At 43.9% G+C, this 15,643-nt stretch overlaps 1 protein-coding gene across 2 annotated transcripts in view; it reads right to left on the reverse strand.

The window, feature by feature from the left end:
* Positions 1-3,635: 3,635 nt before the first annotated feature.
* ATP2A2 (ATPase sarcoplasmic/endoplasmic reticulum Ca2+ transporting 2) overlaps positions 3,636-15,643 on the reverse strand; it is a 43,977-nt gene continuing 31,969 nt past the window's right edge. Inside the window, exons 11-21 of one of the 2 annotated variants that reach the window (XR_005603183.1) lie at positions 15,117-15,248; positions 14,905-15,027; positions 14,520-14,738; positions 13,423-13,758; positions 12,995-13,215; positions 11,816-12,018; positions 11,562-11,647; positions 11,032-11,165; positions 9,914-10,031; positions 8,243-9,799; positions 3,636-4,427 (exon numbers count right to left, since the gene is read on the reverse strand). Coding sequence is in view for 1 of the 2 variants with exons in the window: in XM_039561157.1 (XP_039417091.1) it covers positions 4,414-4,427; positions 9,679-9,799; positions 9,914-10,031; positions 11,032-11,165; positions 11,562-11,647; positions 11,816-12,018; positions 12,995-13,215; positions 13,423-13,758; positions 14,520-14,738; positions 14,905-15,027; positions 15,117-15,248 (1,707 nt within the window). In the remaining variant the exon portion in view is untranslated. The remainder of the gene's footprint in view (positions 4,428-8,242; positions 9,800-9,913; positions 10,032-11,031; positions 11,166-11,561; positions 11,648-11,815; positions 12,019-12,994; positions 13,216-13,422; positions 13,759-14,519; positions 14,739-14,904; positions 15,028-15,116; positions 15,249-15,643) is intronic. The other variant, XM_039561157.1, reaches the window with a different exon arrangement.

A 15,643-nucleotide genomic window follows, 5' to 3' on the forward strand; every position in this document is an offset into this window, starting at 1 on the left:
GCCTGGTGAGTACCTGATGTGTTGGGGTAGCCGTGTGTGATCTTTGCTAAGAGTTGCACTGACTGTGGGACTTTGAGGTGCCATACATGTTGAGACTATATAGAGAGATACATTTGGCCCTCACTTCAGAATTCTAGAGGGATTCTGCTTGCCTATTAATGAGCCTTCATTAGTGCTTTAATTTTAGAAAGTGATCTCTGGTTTTGCAGAGGTCTGGTACTCTCCAATGCAGTTACAGGCTTTTAGTTCAGGGAATGTAACAATTAGCCCTTAATAAGCAGCTGACCTCATTCCCTCCCTCAATCACATGCTCTGCACCCGAGAAGAAAAGATCACAAAGCCAGGAACTGAAGTTCAGGCTGTGTTAAATCAGTGATGGAAATGAAACAGTTTGGACATGAGGCAAGAAATTTGCTGCCATCCAGTTGTACTGAAAAGTCTTGGTGTGTCTGAGGTGCTGGTCTGGGGCTGGGTAAAGGCAGAGTGCCCCTGTTTGCCCGAAATCCTCAAATTTAAATCACATATTTCATTACTAACTTTTAATTCTTTCATCACTTTGACAAGAAGTGATGGGAAAGGGACAGAATTTCTTCAAAATTGTACGTAGATTTGGGTAAGGGCTAAAAGGCTGAATTTACCAGAGTCTAAAAGCAGCACATATTCATGGTGTGGTTAGAAATTGCCTAAATAATGCATTTACTCCTGTCATGTGCTGGTAACACCTGAAATAGTGGCAATGTTTCTAATTCTGATTTCCAGATCATGGGAATTCTAGAATTGTGAAGCAGAGATAAAGGAGGGACTGAGGACTGCTGGCCCATATCAGTGTCCTCTGTTGAATCGAGTTGCTGCTTCTTTTTCTGCTGCTGCTGATTATAGAGAGATTTTTGATTAACCAGGATTTTTTTTTTCCCCCTTTCAGTAACTGTCTTCCTCATTAAGCCTCTTTGTGTGGCGATTTTTCCCTCCTTGCTTTTCAGGAGCTCAGTGATGTGGAAACTGATCCATCCAGGGCAGAAGCAGGCAGGATTTCTGATTCAGCAAACGCTATTCCCTCATTTAGATCTCAGTGGTAAGAAAATCTCAAAGGCTGTGTCTGCCATTGTCATTTCAAGTTACACAAACATACCACAACCAAATATATTTAAAAACCCCAGATCTGCAGTGTCCATGGTTCTTGAATTTAGTGACCTTAGGAGGGCTTAAACTCAGTATAAACCTGTGACTTCAAACTAAATAGCCTTAGGTGGTTAAAGTGTCCTTTGGAAGCTGGCCAAGAGGAGGCAAGGATGTATAGAGGACTGGGTGTTTGGGGAGGAAATAGATAATAAATAATATAGATAGATAAATTTTGGTGCAAACAACTCAGGAAAAAAATAAAATGTTCACCTGGGTAACTTCAATGTAACAATTTCTATATTAAGGAAAGCCCTTTGGCCAGTCCATGGCTATCACTTGGTGGAACAACAAAATAGAATAATCTGTTTTCACTCACTGGCTTGAGCCTTTGCTTTGCAAAGTCAGTGGCTCTGGGGTGTTGGGTGTGGGTCCCCAGTGGACATTTACTCTGTACAAACTTCCCTTTTAAAGAGCTTCCAGAGGGGCCGAGGACTTTGTGAGTTTGGAGATAAGATTCCTTTTCCTCCCTTATCATCCCATCAAAACAGCCATGTGGCAAATAGAGGGATGGTTCAGGGTATTGGGTAAATCCCTGGAGCCTGATAAATTCATGTCCAAAGTCTTCTCTGTGCTTCCATGTGGGTAAAACTGTTGGGATGAAATCTTTTAGAAGACCTCTTCAGGTGCTCTGAGCTTCTCCCATTTCTCACCCACCCTCCTGGGGGTGGATGTGGGCTCTAATCATACTCAAATTCACCTCGAGGTAAAAATAGGGATATTTCCTGCCCTTTGTATTTAGAGTTTGGTGTAATATGTCCATAATGCCTCATAACTTGAGCTGTGGGGAATGGTTTCTTCGCTCTGTGCTGTCAGTGGACTCATCCATGTGATGCTTTAGAGCTGGGGGTTTGCAGGGAGAAGAGGAGGAGGAGGGGGAGGATGAAGCTGTTTATTTCAGCATCTCTTAACACATACTCTTGCACTGACTACCTTGGCAACCCACTGAGCATCACGTTCTCCTCACATGGCTGTACTCCAGCTGGGGGACTCGTTCTGCTTAAACTTGCAGATCATCCTTTAAAGAAATGTTTAAAAATAAGGTGTGAGTTGGTGTGAGTTTGCTCAGAGCTGTCTGAACGTGCAGCTGCTGGAACCAGCTGAGGAATGCACCTCGCTGTGACAGCAGCACGAGCTGGGTGCTGAATAACGACTTCCTGTCATTGCTGAGCTTTACTTTTGGCACCGGTGCTGGGGACGAGAATTTCCACAGGCAGGAAAAAGGGGCAGGAGAGGAGCAGCCGGGCTGGAGCGAGTTCCACACGGGTGCGTTGGGACAACAGTGATGGTGAGCTCTGAGAAACGCTCCATTTTCCCAGGCGGGCTGAGGCTGAGAAAGGGAAGAGGTGCTCATGGGGCTGTCTCCCCCATCTGCCCTGGCCAAATGCCTGCGGTCCTGAGCTCAGGTGTCCGTGGGAAGCGCTGCCGGAGCCCTGCAGCGGGAGGGGCTGTGCTGACAGCGGCGGCGGTGTGTGCCAAGGCCCGGCTCTAAATCCGGCTGCGAGAGGAGCTGCAGCGGGAGATAAGGGAGTGCGGAGCCGGGCTCTGACAGCCCCGGGGCGAGCAGCACAGCTCAGCCTGCCCAGCACAGCACTACCATAGTAGGAAGCAGCCACCAGCAACTCAGCCCGATGCGTTAACGCACCCTCCACCATCCTATAGAGCTGCTGGACCATGGAATTCGACCCCTGTATTTTTAAACATCACACTGTTGCGTTTGAAGGGTCTCAGATGTGTCACCTCATTTGGATAATGCTGTTTGCCAGCAGGGTGCTGCTATCAGGGGCTGGAGGCTAAGAGGCATTACACTTAATGTAAAACACATTCCTAAGTTGTCTCTTATTCCAAACAAAACCTAGTGTTTGGGCTTTGGAGCAGAGCATTACAGGACACTTGGAAAATCCAGCTTTTACCCTGGGAGTGCTTTAGCCTTGCCCGGCAGCAGCCTTGTGAGCTCGTGGCAGAACAGCCCCTGGTTTGGGGAAGGGAGTGAGCCCAAAGCACTCCCAGCAGGATGCTCGTGGTGTGGTTTGGAGCAAACACGTTTGGCTTCTCTTCCTTTTGCCTACAGAAAGGGAAGAGACGAGGAGCGACTTTAGGCTGGGGCAATTTAGAAAATAGAAAAGGACAAAAAAAATATAAAGATGTAGTTGGGAAAGAATTGTTTATTTTACCGTTTCTCAGAGGGATTTTACAAACAATGGAGCATTTTAAAAAAACTGAGTGATCAAAGTACTTGACAGTGTCCCTTAAACACACACACAAGCCCCTGGACAGAGGAATCACACCAGCGAGGAGGTCAATACTGCCGAGGAGCAGCTGCATCTGCATAGTTCTAGGAGGAAAGATTGCAATGGTGTTGGTGCTAAAAAGTGTCATCCTGGCATTAAAGTAAGAGCGCGCTGCAGTGCCTACGCACGGACCTGCAGGAAACAAAGTGCATCAAATAACACGCCGAGTATGTATTGTAGAATAAATTTATTTACCTGATACAAATGAAACTAGGTGTGATGCTCCTTACTGTCAGCATGTCAATAGACAATTGATCTTATTTACAACTTCTAAAGGTCACACATGCAGCTGTGGGAACTGGCTACGTCGTCGTTGCTTTTTAGATAAATGCATCACGATATTTTGTATTGCACCAACATCTGTCTTACTGCCTTAGATTTAAATAAGTTACATTACAGTGCAAAAGAGGTTGATTTGCACAGATGATAAAAAAATCCAATGTTATGAAGTGGAGGCTTACGGTTTAACATTCATCTGTAATCGTTTCCATGGGTTTATAAATAGGAGAGCATTGTACAGAAGCTGTTGGAGTAGGATGTTTGGATGATACAATACAGAGAGAGATCCGTCTACAACCCAAGGCATGCATTATCTGATATTGTACATTGTATAAACTGACATTTTACATACAGGAATATGGAAATTGGCTGACAGCTCTGCAATTCTTGTTCAAGGATAACCAAACTCTTCTCCATGCAGCACAGAAACCCAACTTCTCTGGAGAGAGTTCCGACTTGGTAAGCTATATTGCACGTTTGTACATCTGTATCATGAAGTCCTAATGGTACCACACATTTCTTCCACAGAGAACACAATGAGTTTTGTTTTTAGGGAAAGCAAAGAATCTTTACACGATACATGCAGAAGTTTTGGTAGATGTGTTGCTAAAAACACATGCACGCAACAAAACAACCTTACATTTCTGCAAAATTGTTTAGGAAGCGATTACTCCAGTATTGCTGAAAAGGAAAGAAAGAAAAGGCATCAGTTAATGAAAGGATGAATGCTAAGTATCATTATACAAGCAAGACTAAGATCAACAGTGACAGAAGAAAGAATGTTAAGTTTGGTAACTGGCTGCTCTGTCATTGAAGGGACACTCTCAGGTTACTTTGTTCTTGAAGCTCAGAATCCTCTGGATTAAGGCTCAGCTCTCTTGATTATCAGCAGAGCCAGCACTTCCTACTCGAGACTGCAGTGAAAAACAAGACACATTTAATTAGCTTTTGCCTTTCTCTGCCTGACCAGTGGTAACAGACAATTCTCACTTCTTTGGAATTTTTACTTTCAAGTTCCACACCACGCACTTGTTTTTTACAGTCGAGGCATTACGGCAAGTTTGGCCCCAAAGTGACCTAACAATGTCCCTTTTCCAAGTTAGGCAGCTTGTTCTGGGAAGCAGTAGGAAAGCTTTGAAGAAGTCATTAAACTACACGGATTAATGTGTAGGCAAAGGGTAGAGTACAACATCCTAAAGCTCCTGCTGTACTTCACCCCTACCACAGCGTAAGGTCAGCCTTGTGTCTGGAGAGACTGCTCTGAGTCCCTACAGCTCCAGGGAAGCTCTTCCAAACACTGCTTCAACACTAAAATTTGGGCTCTCCTGCTAAGATTTGAAAATGCATATTAATGCAATTAAGGATGTAATTAGCAGAGATTAGGGAAACAGTTAATGGTTAGAAGTGCAAAAAAGTAAACAAGACAGGTGCAAGAGACAGACGACTCTGTATTGGTTTTACCTCCCTTCATGTCAGCAAATCCAGCCCCCTTTGGGCTGTGTACCATGAACTCTGGGCTCGAGCTGTGTTCTCGGGCCGGCACTGCTGTACTGCATTCTATCATCAGATTAAAAACTCAGTTTCGTACCAGGAACCTCCCCAACAGCCTCTCTACCAACACAAGCCTCGGAGCACTTTGACAGACGGGTAGAAATGTTTTTCTGCAGCCTCTTTCATACTCATTTTTTTGCAATAATGTTTTGGGAAACCAAGTATGAACTATTTTTATTGCTCAGATGCCAGCAAGAAGGAGCAGCTCGTTGTGTAGCTCAGCACTTTGGATCGCTCACACGTGAAAGCAGAGAGCCCCAAGGCACTACAAAGACAAAAGCTCCTGTCTAAAAATTCAATGCATGACTGCAGCTGCCTGAGCATCCTCCTTGCTACAGAACACGGGATTCAGGAGGAGCTGCTCTCATTCCAAATCCCACTGGGTTCCCAGCACAAGCCAATATCCTTCCTGGTGTTCCCAGCATAAGGCAGCATCAATCCCATGATTGATCCTGGTCTTACACACCCCTCTCACACTGGAGAATAAGCAGTGATGTGTGAGGGCACCAAGGAATCCAGAAAACAGCAGAGATGAAAAAGCTCGGTGAGATGGGAGCAAAGAGAAACAAAAAATATGAAGTTATTTTTAAGAATGGAATGGGAGATCAAGCCTGGGGAATTCTGAGTTAGTACTGCTTGACTAAGGGCTGCTGTTACCTTCTCTGGGCTAACATGGTTCAGTAGGAGTTACCTTCTTCAACCCCAGCACTGGGGAAGTTGGAGAGGAAGTATTTGGGACCAAAGAAATTAAATGAGATGTTGGTAAATGAGTCTGTCCTGAAAAGTCCTCCCTTCCTGGCTTCTCCAGCTGAAAGGACTGAGGCTGAAGGATGACAGGATCTATACAGCTCAGGATAAACACTTTAGTTCAGACATTTCCTGCAGAAATTACAAACTTTGCACTGCAGTTCTGTACTTTCTAGACCAGAAAAGCCCTCAGCTGCCTCATGCTCCTCCTGCAGCCTCCCCCAGCCTGCTCACCTGCCAGGGCTGAAGCCCAGACCCAGCACTCCAGCTCCAGGACCACAAAGACGTGATTCCAGGGCAGGATGCTTCACTGCCCAGGAGGAAGCTCATGGTAGATCTGAACATTTGGTCAATCCCAACCAGGCAAGGGTGGGATTTACCACACTTGGAAAACAGAAGTCCTGAAAGCACAGCACAGCTGCCATCAAACCCGAGACCAGCAAGCGCTGATCTTGGGGAAGCCTATTGCTCCATTTCTGCAGGAAAACTTGGACAAGACTGGGAGAAATAGAAGAAAAACAGGGCAGATGAAGACTGCTTGGGCTCTGTAGGAGCACCTTATAAAACCTGACTGTTCCTGTAAGCTCAGGAGCCTGCAGGGATGGAGCCCACTCCATCTGCCCACCACTCATCCAGCTTTCAAGGCAAACTCCAAGGAACACAAGGCCCTACCCCAAGTGCCTCTGAGACTGCGGCATGAACGAGCTCTCAGATGTCTGTGGAAATCCATGACAAGCAGCAAGATTCATCTTCAACACTGACAGATCCAACAGAGAAGGTGTTGAAGACTGAATTCTACTTATCTACAGTCATTCACCCCTTCAGCTTCTTAAGAGAGGGGAAAAGGGGGTGTATAGCAGGATTATTTGGCATAAAAGACACGAACAAGAAGCAAATTATTCATGGTGGCAGCCAGACACGTGGCTTTAAAAAGGCCACCACGTGGTGCTCTGAGGTTCAGCAGAACCTGTGTTCAAGGATTCAGTGGCGTTCCTGCCCTGGAAACATCTGTCAATAGCAGTGGGAGCACACAGAACTAAGCTGCTAATTTGTTTCCAGCAAGTAACATACTGGTACATACTTTGATCTCAAGGAATCCTCCATCACAGGAACTATTATTTTTTGTTTCAAGAAACAGGGACGAGTCTCATACGGCTCCTTTGTTATTGATACAGCAAATGGCCAGCACAGACCAGTGGTTTTGTGGAATGCAAAACCTTAGCTTGGCTCTTCCACACTAAAAAAGGGCATTCAAGGAGATTTGAATGCTCACAGTTTGGCAACACACCTACTACATCATCAGGTCAGCTCCTCTGAGCCACTTCAGCATCAACTCAAACAAGTCAAAGTCTCTATAAACAAAGTATCACAATGCAGTGGAATTTCTGATAGAGCCTCTGTGTTCTGAGGGAGCATCTCTCCACTTGAGAGCTTAAACCTTGAGAATTATGTGTGCTCGCTGGATTCCAGCTGGCACCAAGAGAACATAGCCTGGAACTATCCTTCCCGTCTAAGAGGGATCACAAAGCTGCTTGAATTTGGTTACTAAAGCAGACTGAGCCAGCACAAGATAACAGCACCTGCTGCTCTACAGACACAGTGACCCCAGGGCAAGTCTCAAAGACTGCCCTGTTAAAGTGAGACTGTTCTTTTGCCTTCTCAGATGGCAAATAACAAATAATGAGCTGTTTTTGCCAGGAGCAGCACCTGCCCTTCGAGCACTGCAGGTACCAGGGACAAGGGAAGGGTGCTCAGCTCTGAAGGGCAGCCCCTACTTCAGAGCAGGGAAAAGCTTTGGAGTAAACCAGCACCTGACCACGAGTACCAGAGAGTTTTGGACACTAAACATTCACGGTAACAGCTGTCAGGGTCTTAAGTTACAGATTTGTCTGATTTTATCTCAAACTTAAGACCAAAAGCTATAAGTCCTTGGGGCACTAAGGCTCCCAGGTGCCATAAAACAAGACCCTAAAGTACACTAAACCAAAAGCAAGTGCTTTGCCTTTGGAATCAGTAATTTGAGCTTCAGACCACAAAACAAGAGTCTAAAGTGGTGATAATAATGTAGCACAGCAGAGTTTGACAAAACACAGCATGGGAATGAAGGAAATTACTATTTATTCTTCAACATGTATACAGCATATGCTATTTTACAGCAAGTCACCACTGGCAGGGTGAAATGGAAGAAAAATACTCACTTTAGTCGATGAAAGTTGGAAGGCATTGGAGAAAAACACCACAGTTAGGACTGTTAATGACTTACACATTGTTGATACAGGACTGAATTTGAAAACATGCTTTAACATTTACCGTAATAATGAAGGTGGTTAGTGCCACATTAAAATAAAAATAGTTCTATACAATATGTTCAATTTGGTCATGTGCTATTTACAGATTTTACAAAAAACACACACGAGCTTGTTACTTCAAGTCAGGCTAACAATAGGCCAGCAGAGTAACTCCATGTATACAACTGAGCATTAGTGCCCTAAGTGTAGGAAATCCAATTTCTAGCTATGCAGTGCAAGTTATTTTTTCAGGTCTCATTGCAAATTTTGGTCTTAAAGGGGAAAAAAAAAAAAGAAGAAAGAAAAAGAAAGGATCTGACACGTGTAAAAAAGGTATTAAACTCCAACTTAAACCCCTCTTTTTAATTGAAACAGTTGTGTGTGTGTGTTAAAAAGGCTTTAGATTTAAGGAGACAGAAGTAGCCCTCCCTATCCCTGCGTAATGGGCAACACTGGCAAAGTAAGGTCTGTTACAATAAAATACAATAGACAAATAAATAATCCTTAAAAAAAACAACCCTATGTGTGTTGAGAGTATGGAAGAACCCCAGCAGGCTGCACCTGGAATGGTATTTTCTGCACGAGCGAGATCAGGCATACCTCATACAGAAAGTGGTGTAAACAAGGACAGTCAAGAACCGAGAGTGAGGGAAGAGGGGACCGAGAAGAAATCCTGACCCAGGGAGCAGGACTCTCTACCCAGTGCAGAAAGTTCTGCTCGTGAACAAAACCTGACTTTATGACAAATTAAGTTTGGATGATCATGCAGAAGACAAACAGTTACATGCTTTTTTAGTTTTAGACAACACACATTCATTCCCTAAAATCTGCTGCCAATTTAGTTTGATAGTGTCCGCTGGCTCAAAAAAAATTTACTTTTTTTTTTACATGATGAATAGACTATTGAACAGAACACTGTACATGCTTTTCATCTACAAAAAAATATTTGCATAAAATAGTGTTAGTTCTCTGTACATGTCAATGGACACTTTAACTGTGTATAAAAGAGGAATATATTGCCCCCACTGAAGTCAGAAAAAGCAAAAAACCAAAATCTAGATTATGAAACCTCCATCACCGGCAAATATGTTCATGTGAAAATTCAGCAGAAATAGACAGTTGCTCTAAACAATAAAAAAATTAAGTTAAACTTTTTTTTTTTTCCTTTGAATGTAAAACTCGTCACCATGTCAGTCAAGACCAGAACATATCACTAAAGTTAGTGTCTGTGCTGTAAAGCCAGATAACCAGGGGCATAGTAATGAACACAAACGGCCAGGAAACTCCTTCGGTGCATGCTGACAGAGCACAGGGTTTGGTGGCAGGCCGCACACTATCATCTTTACCAGGTTCCAGGTAGTTACGGGCCACATATTTAAGTGTTTCATCCAGCAGAATGACAGGGAGGGAGATTTTCAATACCATCAGCCACTGCGTCACGTTCAGAGGCGTGATCTGGAAGATAATCTGAAAGAAAAGCCAGGGGTTACCAAGCTCCCCCTCCAGCCCTGGCCTCAAGCCTCACACAAGGTTTTGCTCTGTCTGGGAGTTCAAGGGTGGGGGTAAGGAACGAGCACTTACTGGCAGTGGTTCCACATAAAGGATAAGGAAGTGGAGGGACATGGACAAGCAAATGGCCCCCACCAGCCAGATGTTCTCCCACGGGGGCATCCTCATCAGGGACTGGTTTTCTGACAGGCTGCAACAGAAACACGGCTGGTGTGTGACTGTAACACCAACAGGAAGCTCTGAGAACCACAAAGCAGCCTGGCAAGGCACGGGGATCCCAGGCAGGAAACAGCCCAGGATACAGTTTGGATGCTGCAACTTCAAACTGGCCTGGAAGTCAGCTTAGCAAAGCAGTCACCATCAGCCTCGGGTTTATTCTCGAGAGTCTCAAGTGTTCTGCTCGTTCCTGGTCTAGCCTGTTCTTCTCACTATGACTCCAAAATCCTCTCCATGAGAGAGGAGAGGGAAGTGTGGACATGGCAGCCTAAGACACAATCCCCCCGAGTCTACCAGGGCCCCAAGTGCACCCACTTCTGCTCAAGTTCACAGAAAGACTTACAGAGGGTCAAGAACTTGCACCTTCTTAATGCTTGGCTCTTGATTCCATCTGCATTTATGCTGTGCTGGAGAGGAGGCTGAGATCCAGAGCAGCAGATGTAGAGCAGTATCTTTATGTAGGACTACCCCAGTGCACTTGCATTTCAAGTTTATTTGTTTTTAAATTAACTGACCTCTAAGCTATTTGAAGAAAAATACCCTTGACATTGTGCTATTTAGTGGTTTCCATTTATAATCTAATATTAATTGGCTAAACCCACACTCCCTTAGGGCAGGAAAAGCTATTTTCCATATCTTCAGCATTCTTATTTTAGTTCTCCTTGATATCACTTTATACCAACATAGGAGGGATAATCTGATTGATTAAGCTTAGATTAAAAATAATGGAAAATATTTCAGTTGCTTGTGCTTAGTAAAATACCAGAGTGAATTGGCAGACTTAAAAATACACCTTATGATAAGAGATCTCAAATGTTATCTAAGAGTCACTTTGTTTGCACTACCAGAACTCGGAAGGGAAATGTGACTCACTCTTCATTAGCTGAGCTGTCCACCAAGGATCAAATTGCACAAAAAGCAGGATTTTGGACAAGCTATGCAGAGGCTTGGCTTTCCTGTTGGGACATACGAACCTGTTGAGAGCATTGCACATCTCTATGGTGACAAGCACAGAAAGAGCCATTGTCATCGGATACGGGGACTCAAACACCACACAGTCGACCCCGTAGAAGTCTGGGTTGTCCTCCTTGCACTGCAGAAAATGGCTCTGGAACAGAACAGAGTCAACTCACTTCCGCAGCTTGTTACCTTTTAAAACGTAAAATAGGCAACTAGGAAAAAGCAGTGAGTGTTACAGAAAGGAAAGTTACTACTGTAACTCCTAAAAGCAGTGCTTATGAACTTTTGCCTGCTTTAGAAAAATCCCCTTTAGGCTTTCATTTACAAGACAACAATTAGTCCTTCAAATGTTAGAGGCTCAGGTATCCCAACTCTGAGCTTTGCTATCAAGACTAATTAATCATGATGAAGTTTTATAGTAACAAGTCTGAAAATGTCTAATTATACAAATTCCCGTAACCTACCAGGTTTGTACAGTCATTTCAAGTATGAAAGCAGCAAGAACCTCCCCTCTCCCCCCAAAGATATTAAACTGAACAAATACCAGCTGGTAAAAGGAAACTCTTGGACCACCATCAGCAGCAATAAACCACCAAGCAGCAGCACCCACTGTGGCAGCACCAACGTAACCTGAAAGTAAACAAAGAGCTTTTCTCAGCGCTGTGAACCATACTCAAGACAAGACCTCGCTTGCCACACTTGAACTTCGGCCTCAAGACTTCCAGTACTGAAAAAAAAATTGGTTGTAATTGATGTCTTAGTTTATTTAAGGAAAAAAAAAAAGCAATTAGTACTTACATCCAATAGCCAGGTAACGGAAGAAGAGCCACCCACTGATCAGGGGCTCTTTGGGGTTGCGTGGTGGCTTATTCATGATATCAAGATCAGGAGGGTTAAAGCCCAGGGCAGTGGCAGGGAGACCATCCGTCACAAGGTTTACCCACAGCAGCTGAACAGGAATTAGAGCTTCAGGAAAACCCAGGGCAGCAGTCAAGAAGATACTACAAAGAAACCCACCAGTTACAAGCTTGTTCTTGTGCATGTCAGTAACGTTTAAGTCTAAGCCTGCAGCAGCACTTCTGTTCTCTCTTACCCACCAAAGATCACAAGCTGAATATTTACAATCAGAAAACTAAACACATACCCAAGAGCAAAGACTAACCACTGGCATGCAAGCTTTGAAGCATTGTCTTCTTCTTCTGGTAACTTCAAAAATTAGGGTTGTTTTTTCCCCACTCTACTTGTCTGTATAGGTAAATATATATATACACATGAATAAAGGCTTGCAAACCACTTTCTTCAAGACACATTTTAGCTCAAATGACTAAGCTTCATTTCCCTAGATTACTGCTAGTCCCTGCAGAAGTTTAATGAGCCTGTAACTTTCATGGCTCCAAGCCTGTGTGAATAAATAGAACAGAAATAGGGGCTGCAGCAGGAGCCATATGAAGGACAGCCTTAAAGCTGACAAGAAACAAGGCAAGACAATTGCTGTGCTTTATCCCACTCTGGGAGAAAGTCTGCTTTGATGTAAGGACTGTGAGGAGACCAATATTTACATTTTGTCACCAGAAATGCATTCTGTGGTGCTGGGTCACCACTGCTCCTCCCAGAGGAACACAAGACATGTTCCTGAAATCTGAGGTTAAGCAAACATCTAAACCATGCCCATAACTACGTTATCTGAAATTCCAGATCTTGTACTATTTGATTAAGGTTTTGGTTCTCCTTCTCTAGAGAATTATTCCAATCATAGAAACAGTTGGAAAGCATTACTTACTGAGCTAGAATATTCTACATAACACAATGTGCAACTTTTGTGGCAAGCTACAATTCTTCACTAAAGACCAGGCCAGAAACATGCAACTTCCACAGAGATCCATTACCTGGAGAACTTCCTCCTCCAGTTTTAGTGAGAAATACTGAAGGACTCCATCATCACTACTCTAGCTCAAAGGAAAAATAAATTAAACCTACCAAACAACTTCCCCAACATTGGAGGAGATCAGGTATCGGATGAACTGTTTCATGTTGTTATAAATTGCCCGTCCTTCTTCCACAGCAGCCACAATCGTGGAGAAGTTGTCATCTGCTAAAACCATTTCAGAAGCAGTTTTGGCCACTGCAGTACCAGAACCCATGGCAATTCCAATTTCTGCCTTCTTCAGTGCAGGGGCATCATTGACACCGTCCCCAGTCTAAAACGAGAATTCAGAGTTGGGTGGGCATTAACATACAGATCCAGAAAGGAATTTTGCACTGGGTGTGGTTTGGGATCCTTAAAACTCACTAAGTGCAAGGAAACATAGAAGCAAGTGTTTTCCAGAATGGGGAATTACTCTGAGAAGGCCTAATTAGGGTTTAAACATAGCATTTGCCTTTCTAACCAAGTAACCATCGCTTACCATGGCTGTGATCTCATCGAAAGACTGAAGAAACTCCACGATTTTGGATTTGTGGGAAGGCTCTACACGGGCAAAGCACCGGGCATGGTGACAGGCATCTCTCTGGGCAGCAAGGGACAGCTCATCGAATTCCCGGCCGGTGAAGGCTTTGGTGGACACGTCCTCATCTTCCACAAAGATCCCGATGCGGCGGCAAATGGCCACGGCCGTGCCCTTGTTGTCACCAGTGATCATAATAACTCTGATGCCAGCCTGTTTGCACAGCTTTATGGATGAAGCTACTTCAATCCTTGGGGGATCCAGCATTCCCACACAGCCCACGAACGTCAGGTTGGTCTGAAACAAGATAGGCTGAGTTTTAGTGCAAGATCCTGCAGATTTCTCCTCTGGCAGCAGCAAAATAATTGTTTTCCCTGCACGTTACATCTCTCTGTGTCGTGACACTTGGGATCGCTCCTTGTCCTGCCTTACCAAATTTTACTTCAAATGCACTAATTTTACAAGTTAAAACGTGCTCCACTTGCCAGCCTTGCAAATTCAACCTGCAAGCATTGAGTCTTTCATTTTTATCATCAGTGCCAGGAGCAGAGAGAGCACAAGCCAAAACTCATGCAACTATTATTACCTTCCTTCTAAATACCAGATACAGATTTCACTGGAAAACTACAGAGCAGCTAAGATGATAATCATGGACTGAGCCCTTGCAGCTGTCAGCACAGAGGCAGGCAAGTGAACCTGACTCCCAGAGCAGGTATGTTCCACCACACAATCCCAAAAAAAGTCTTGCAGTTGAGCAATGCCAAACTGAAAAACCGTAAGAGCTGAAACAACACCACAATTTTTGGACTGTTTAACTGATTTCTTCTTGTGCTTTTAGCCAAGCAGCAGCAGTCTGTCTACATGCCATCAACAGTTTCTCCTAAAATACAAAGTCTGTTCTTACACCGAGCATTCCCTCCACACGTGAGGAACTGTTGTGTCTGACATCAAAAATACCCAGAAAGAAAATTCTCAGATGTAACTTCCTCAAGGAATAATCAAACATAAGGAGTCACCATTCTCCAGTTTGGGAGAGGCAGAAGTGCTACAAATCTTACCTCATAGTTAATGAAATTTGAGGAGTCCTCCAGATTCATTTCCTCTTTTTTGGGAGGATTGTCATGGGTTGCCAGAGCCAAGCAACGCAATGTGTCTCTGCCAGTTCCCCATTCTCTAATGACAGACATTATTTTCTGCTTAATTCCTGAGGTTAAAGGTATTTTAGCATTTCCAACACGGACATGTGTACATCTGTCAATCACACCTTCAGGAGCACCCTGCAGAGGCAAAAAGAAAAAGTAGTTTAGCTTAATAAATCCCTTTCCATTACAACATTTGCTTAAATTATGAAGTCCTTCCTCCCACTTCAAGCTGCAGTTCGTTGTACCATAATTTTTAAGTATGTAACACCATTTCACCACCACACTCACTCAAGGGACTGACCTTAACAAACATCTTGCTCATGGATGTGCGGCTCGGTTTGTTCGGAGTACAATAGACAGACATCGACTTCCTGTCTCTTGAGAATTCCAGAGTGAATTCCTTCTTCATGAGTTGTTTTATTACCTTATTAAAACAAAAAGCATACAAATGCATTTAGGTGATACATACTACAGAGCTGTCTCCCCAAACAATGCCAATAAAGGGGAACTCACTGAGTTGCAGGCGTTTGCGCGTTCAATTCTAGAAAGTCCCTTCAGGTCTGTGTCAAACACGTTCATTTTCTCAACCAGACACGTAAGCGCTGTCTCTGTGGCTTCACCAACCTTTTCATAAACTCCCTTAGCCTTGAGTTAACACAAAGCAAACAAAAGCACAGGAGTTTAAACCTCACCTGGAACCTACCACAGACAAAAGCTCAAGTTTCACAAGGGTGGGGGGGGGGGGGAACAGGGGAAAAGCTTAATGAGATTTAATGTGGCACATGAAACAAGTAAAACTACTTGAAAAGAGCAGCTTTGAGGAGTTTGATTTGTAGGAATTTGAAGCCCTTACCCTCAAGAGCAGCAGAGAGAGGTGTCAGTACTTTATCATCAAGCATTTAAGACATTTTGGGATTGGCAGCAACTGTAAGGCAGTGAGGCAAAGCAAGAAAGCAGCACCAGGAAATCTCCAAATTACAGATTACACTTGCTGCTGGATTTAGTTCTCAGTGTTCAACAAACAAGTAATTCTCAGAATT

Source organism: Corvus cornix, chromosome 15 (assembly GCF_000738735.6).
Source record: "Corvus cornix cornix isolate S_Up_H32 chromosome 15, ASM73873v5, whole genome shotgun sequence".
NCBI classification, from domain to species: domain Eukaryota; kingdom Metazoa; phylum Chordata; class Aves; order Passeriformes; family Corvidae; genus Corvus; species Corvus cornix.